The 1,688-nt window shown below is 49.0% G+C and overlaps 1 protein-coding gene across 1 annotated transcript; it reads left to right on the top strand.

Moving 5' to 3' along the window:
- On the top strand, window positions 1–1,111 carry TRIREDRAFT_122271 (uncharacterized protein). Its single transcript, XM_006966074.1, has 2 exons — window positions 1–996; window positions 1,062–1,111. The coding sequence occupies exon 1, from the start codon at window positions 79–81 to the stop codon at window positions 766–768; it is 690 nt and encodes a 229-aa protein (XP_006966136.1). The 5' UTR covers window positions 1–78; the 3' UTR covers window positions 769–996; window positions 1,062–1,111.
- Window positions 1,112–1,688: the final 577 nt, after the last annotated feature.

Genomic DNA, 1,688 nt, shown 5'->3' with positions numbered 1-1,688 from the left:
TACTACCAACAACAACACTACATCACGGAGACGAAGCAACAACAACAACAACAACAACAACAACTCAACACAGAAACAATGGCCAAGCGGTGGTTCGTCGAAACCACCCCCGAGGGGCGGCAGCAGTTCGTCTCCATCAAGAGATCGCGCTCCTACGGCGGCCACCACAACCGCGTCCGCGAAATCGACTACATCAAAGTCAGCCTCGAAGAGTGGAACGCCCTCGTCGACAAGGAGCGTAAGCTCGAAGAGCTCAACAAGTCCGTCGTCGACGAGGTCAACCGCCTCAAGGCGACCGCGTCCACCGCCCAGGCCGAAGCCAAGCGCCTGACCGTCGTCGTCGTGCCCGGGCTCGAGAAGCAGATCGGCGTGCTGACGATTGAGAACGAGGCGCTGCGCCGGAGCATCGAGAAGACGGTGAGCGACAACAACGGCTCGTCGTCCAAGCACCACCATCATCGCGAGGAGGAGAGGCTGCTGAGGTTCAAGATCACCAAGCTGGAGGCGGACAACCTCGAGCTGAGGGAGGAGAACGCGGGCCTGAGGGAGAAGAACAGGAGCTTGTCGAGGACGCTGGAGCAGAGCTTCAGCCGGCGCGTGTCGGAGCTCCTGGGGGATGTCGAGTTTTGGAAGCATCAGTATAAGCACTGGCGGTCGCGGTACGAGGAACTGCTGAAGCGGTACAATGACATTTTCGACTTGATGGAGACGAGGACGAGGAAGATGAAGGCGTATGAGGACATTTTGCGGCGCAACGATATGATTTGAGCTGTCGATTTGGTCTTTTGCCTTGTATCTTTGTCCTATATCTTCTTCTTCTTCTTCTTCTTCTTCTGTTTCTTCCTCTTGTCTGTCTTCTTCTTCTTGAACTTTGCTGGCTAGAGACTTGACGTTTTTTTTTTTTTCTTCTTTTACACGGTCACTTTGCCTGCAGAGCAACCCGGAGATTGTCGACTGTATTACTTGGGGTTTTTTCTTTTCTTACTCTATCTTTTGGTATGTGGACGGTGTTAACTATAGGATAGATGGGTTGACTGACTGACTGTTGCTCTTGGATATAGACGAACAGCCTCGGCTTGGGCTTTCACTTTTCTTTTTCCTTTGTATTGGTATTTACATGGTTGGATCGGCAATGGGATTTGGACTTGATATCACGTCTCATATGTCTCTTGGCTTTTTTGAAGTATTTACGACATTTTCCTTCTATGCTACGATTTCTCTTTTCTGGGCTTTTCCTCTATAAATTTCATGCGGCTTGAGACGTTGGTTTATACATGATACCTGGATATATATACATCAATCATTTCTTCCTTTCTTTTGTAAAACGAGGGCTACATGCGATCCATCAGTATTGTTCAGCTCGTGATGTGTCCGAATGGCATCAAGTCTCAGAGCAGCCTACGGAAGAGTCATGTGAACTAGGTATCATCTTGCAATTACTCTAGGTAGGTATTTTCGGGTAGCTATCCGATTAGCAGGCGTGTCATCACGCGCTGCTGTTGGAGTTTCTACAAGCACGGGATACATGTGATAAAAGCTCGAGAAACTGCTGTTGCAGACATGATTGTACAGGAGAAAGAATGCAGTGATCAAAGTTCTTTGTCGTTGAGTGCGAGGGTCAGACTTGTGTTTCGAAGTTGCAAAGATGTCTTCTCCGCCTTGTTCTTTACTGTTTCCTCCTCTGATTA

This window comes from Trichoderma reesei (genome assembly GCF_000167675.1).
Source record: "Trichoderma reesei QM6a unplaced genomic scaffold TRIREscaffold_11, whole genome shotgun sequence".
In the NCBI taxonomy this organism is placed as follows: Eukaryota; Fungi; Ascomycota; class Sordariomycetes; order Hypocreales; family Hypocreaceae; genus Trichoderma; species Trichoderma reesei.
The sequence above is the reverse complement of the archived record's forward strand: the minus strand, read 5'-3'. Positions and strand labels throughout refer to the sequence as shown.